The 4,576-nt window shown below is 36.1% G+C and overlaps 1 protein-coding gene across 1 annotated transcript; it reads right to left on the bottom strand.

The window, feature by feature from the left end:
* Positions 1-3,782: 3,782 nt before the first annotated feature.
* On the bottom strand, positions 3,783-4,161 carry LOC119766087. The gene is made up of 2 exons (XM_038250475.1): positions 4,070-4,161; positions 3,783-4,009 (listed from the first exon to the last, which is right to left on the bottom strand). The coding sequence occupies exons 1-2, from the start codon at positions 4,146-4,148 to the stop codon at positions 3,783-3,785; spliced, it is 306 nt and encodes a 101-aa protein (XP_038106403.1). The 5' UTR covers positions 4,149-4,161.
* Between the last annotated feature and the right edge of the window lie 415 nt (positions 4,162-4,576).

The following is a 4,576-nucleotide window of genomic DNA, read 5'->3' as shown; positions in this document are numbered from 1 at the left end:
TTTCCTTGATGGATTTTTCGGAAGGGGGAATAAATGAATAAAGTAAACAAGCGTTCGAGGGAAGAAGTGAAAAATGATTGTCTTTGAAGAGTTGGGACGCATTAATCACAATCGGGGGTAGAACTTTTATGGGGTTCCGATCGGGAAGAATCAGGATGAATTTTGGGAGGGTGAACTTCACTAATGAAAACGAAGGATGCGTTGCGATTCGTGAACCGTGACGCATTTTTGTTCAAGTGGTTCCATGTTGAATCCACAAAAGATAAACGACATTTTAAAACGAATCAATTTGTAAACAATTTTGACAGGGTGAGCCCCGCTTATGATGATTTCGTACCGCAGGTTTTTTGTTTGCAGCAGTACGGAAACCGTTTTGGAGACTTCAAAAAGTTGTTTTTAGTTCTGTAAATTGTTTAAGTCTTTCTTGTAGATTTTCGGATTGGTGACTTGTGGAGAGTTTCCGATTCTCCAGACATTATGATTCTTTAACAAGTTTTAGGGATTTCAAATCTCAAAGAAAGGAAATTTTCGTTTTGTGTAGACTAAATGTGTAGACTTCACAATTCGTGGACCATTCCCTTGTCTGAGCCCCCTAAACAACTTCTTCTTCTATCAAGACCTCTGACTCGCTTTGTAGATGCCGACCTCTGATGGGTACTGGACGATAACGCTGGGTCATCCATCGTGTGTCATCGCCCTGGACAGAGTCAACCTGGAAGGGACGTCTACCTCTACCTGGCCGTGAGAAGCAGTAAAATTCCACCGGGTTTTGAGCCCTTCATGTACGATAAAGTTTTTATTGCGGCAATAGTTTAGGCCTTCATCAACAGAGTCAGAGTTTTGTCTTGCCTGAAGGATGATAGAATCGCTGCTAACGGGTCTTGCGTACGACAATAAATGTTCTATGTTTTACTGAGTTGGGATGTGTTCTTCTGGAATATTAATTACTTCAGCAAAGCGTTGTCTCAACTTTTTCCCCACTCAAAAATGATTCGTAATAAAATCTCAAAAGTTAAATCAAGATTCAATCATTGTTCAAGCCCGAGCATCGAAATGTAAAGCCAAATGAATGCTCGAGAGAGAAACTTCCGGCGCGCCCCAACTCGGCAATTTATTCTTAATTATAAATTCGTAACCATTACCCGCGTACAACTTTCACTAGAGCCTCATCCACCCCAAGAACTTTTGCAGTGGTAGATGAAACTGCCGGAAAGGAACGTTACTTCACCGCAGAGTTGAATAATCCAAACAATTTGCAATTCTTCTCACTCTTCGTCGTTTGTGCCAAAGCTCGAACCCCTTCCGTTTCCTGGCTCGAGCACGGGGTTATGGCTGCTCTTTTGAATATATAATTAAAAATTATTTAATAACAAACATTTTCTCACTTTTGCAAAAGGGAACTGGGGATGAGTTTAGTTTTGACGCTTGATATTTGGCAAAAGCTTAAAAACTCTACACAAAACGTCAAAGTCTCAAAAAAAAAACTGTGATCAAAAACTTTGAAATTTCCAAACAAATTTATTCTCCACAAATTTGAGTGGATACAAAAATTAAAAAAAACGTCTGAAATATTTTAACTCAATGACTCTCAGTCTTCAGATAATCTAGAAGCTTCAATAAATTTTTATGTCTCCAAGAGTACTGATACTCAAAAGTCTCCAAAGATTTTTGATGAAATAAAACAGAAGTCTCCAAAATTAATAATTCTTCAAGAACCATACAAATTTAAAAGTCTCCACAGATATTCAACTCAATGATCTTCAATTTTCAGAGTATCTGAAAGCCTCAGTGATTTTCTTAAAAGTCTCCAAACATGTTTGATGAATAAAAAAACAGGATTCTCCAAAATTAAATATTTTTCAAGAACCTGAAAAATTTAAAAGTCTCCACAGTTGTTTAAGGAATCTAATATTTGAAAAGTCTCCACAGATATTTTAACTCAATGATCTTCAGTCTACAGAGAATCTGAAAGCCTCAGTGCCTTTCCAAGTCTCTAAGAAACCTGATTTTTTTTTATAATTCTTCAAGAACCATACAAATTTAAAAGTCTCCACAGATATTCAACTAAATGATCTTCAATTTTCAGAGTATCTGAAAGCCTCAGTGACTTTCTTAAATGTCTCCAAAAATGTTTGATGAATGAAAAAACAGAGGTCTCCAAAATTTATAACACAATAGTCTCCAAATATATTTGGAAGAAAAAAATAGAAGTCTCCAAAATTAACTATGTTTCATGAACCTGAAAAATTTAAAAGTCTCCACAGATGTTTATGTAGTCTAATATTCGAAAAGTCTCCACAGATATTTTAACTCAATGATCTTCAGTATTCAAAGAATCTGACTTTCCAAGTCTTTAAGAAACCTGATTTTTTAAAGTCTCCAAAAATGTTTGAAAAATGAAAAAAAGGAGTCTCCAAAATTAATAACTCAAATGTCTCCAAATATTATTGGATGAAAAAACAGAAGTCTCCCAAATTAAATATTTTTCAAGAACCATAAAAAATAGAAAGTCCCCACAGCTATTTTAACTCAATGATATCAACCTTCAAAGAATCTGAAAGTCTCTAATAAACCTGATTTTTTAAAGTCTCCAAAAATGTTTGATGAATGAAAAAATAGAAGTCTCCAAAATTAATAACTTAAAAATCTCAAAAGTTTTTGGATGAATGTAAAAACAGAAGTCTCCTTGAAGTCTCCAAAATTAATAATTCTTCAAGAACCATAAATTTTAAAAGTCTCCACAGATATTTGAAAAGTCAAAATATCAAAAGTCTCCAAACTAAGAAATCCTACAGAGGTTGAAATTCAACATGATTAGGTTTTTTTTTAACAAATATTCTAGTCTTTAAGAATCTATAAGTCTCCACGAATTCTGACGTCTAACTTTAAAACTAATAGTCTCTTAATAAGCTAGTTTTGAGCACTGAGAGTGTAGAGATTTGTTAACTCAAGTCTTCTTGTTTACTGTTGATTCTTCGTAATATTTTATCCTAATATTACGTAGTTTTTATCCATCCTAAACTTTACTTTCAATATTTTTTCTCTAACTGTTCAAGATTTCCAAGTCTCCAAAAATAAAAAAGTCTTCAAAAAATTATGATTTTTATTAGATGACCTTCAAAAAACTTCGGATCCCAAAATATTCTTAAGTCTCCAAAAGTCTCCAACGATCTACAAGTCCCCATAAATCTTGAAATCTGCAAACCTCCAAATGCACAAACCCAATGAACCCGACGCAGTCCACAATTTATGTCCAATAAGGCAGTCTACCTCTTTTTGCTACTTCCCTTACAAAATCATCCTACCCAATTACCCACCGCGTCGTGTCCAACGACGGTCCCCCTGGAACCTCTGGAATAACTTTGCATTCGTAATTCAACCCGCTCCGCCGCCAACCGTCCCACCTTGCCCCAAACTCTCCACAATCGCGCACACACATAATTTATTTAGCAACTTTAGCACTTTTCTCCGGACTCCGGACTTTACAGACTGTGTCCTCTTTGACCAGCTTTTTTTTTTTTTTTTTGCTGGCCGGAACAGAACTCTGAGTTTGCAGTTTTGTGGTGGGCCCGCAGACCTTCCGTGTGAGCAAGCAGAGAGAGAGGGTTAAAGTGCCATAAAACAAACTGCATATAAAAGTGGCGGATAATAAAATTTGTAAACGATTCTTCCCCAGGAATTGATAATGAGTTCTCCGAGGTTTTTTTTTCGTGGGAAGTTTGTACTGCAAAGGCAGATGCAGTTCTACGAAGGATTTATTAAAAAAAAAAACTAGCGTCAAATCAAATGGGGGCTCCTCGTCGGGTGGAGCGCGTAGTCCTACGTCGTACCGGGCCGGGTTGGCTCAAGTTCAGGGCGTCGTGCAGCTGGTAGCAGTTGTGGGAGTTCCGGATGAGGCCACTGTTGCAAAGTTGAGCGAGGGCGGATTTGGTGAGGTTGGACGCTTCTTCAGTGGTGATTTCGCGGCCATTTTTAAGGTACACGTACGCCACGATGTCCCTTAAGGTGGCTGGAATCAATTTTCAAGGTAATTTTGGGAGTTTTTAAGGGTTGCAGGCTGGTCAAATACCTCGACTCATCGTGCGAGAGCAGTAGGACACTCCTTTGAGCACCTGGCGGAAGATTTTCTTCGGAACTTCCTCGGACATGATGGATTTTGTCTTGAACTGTCAAAACAGTTTAGAAATGAATGTCTACTTTGACCTCCTTTGATCCGTTCTTCAACCGAACACCGTACCGCTGTAAACACAAACTTGAGACACTTCTCTGCAAAACTCTGAATGTTAAAATTAAAACAAAGATCTAAAATTTTAAAATTTCAGAAGCTTAATTCATCAAAAATCTGTTATGTGAAACATTGAATCTTTTAAAAACATCTATAATTCTTAAACTTTAAAAAACTAAAACTCAAAAACTCGAATTTTCAAAACATTCAAACTTTTTTTTTTCCTGTATTCTAAAAATCTTTCAATTTAATACTTGAAAACCTTAAAATTTTAAAACTTTTTAACTTTTTAACTTTTAAACTTTTAAATTTTTAAAGTTTTAATCTTTTAATCTTTTAAACTTTTAAACT

Source organism: Culex quinquefasciatus, chromosome 2 (genome assembly GCF_015732765.1).
Source record: "Culex quinquefasciatus strain JHB chromosome 2, VPISU_Cqui_1.0_pri_paternal, whole genome shotgun sequence".
Classification (NCBI taxonomy): domain Eukaryota; kingdom Metazoa; phylum Arthropoda; class Insecta; order Diptera; family Culicidae; genus Culex; species Culex quinquefasciatus.
Note: the sequence above shows the minus strand (reverse complement) of the source record. Positions and strands in the feature narration are given on the sequence as shown.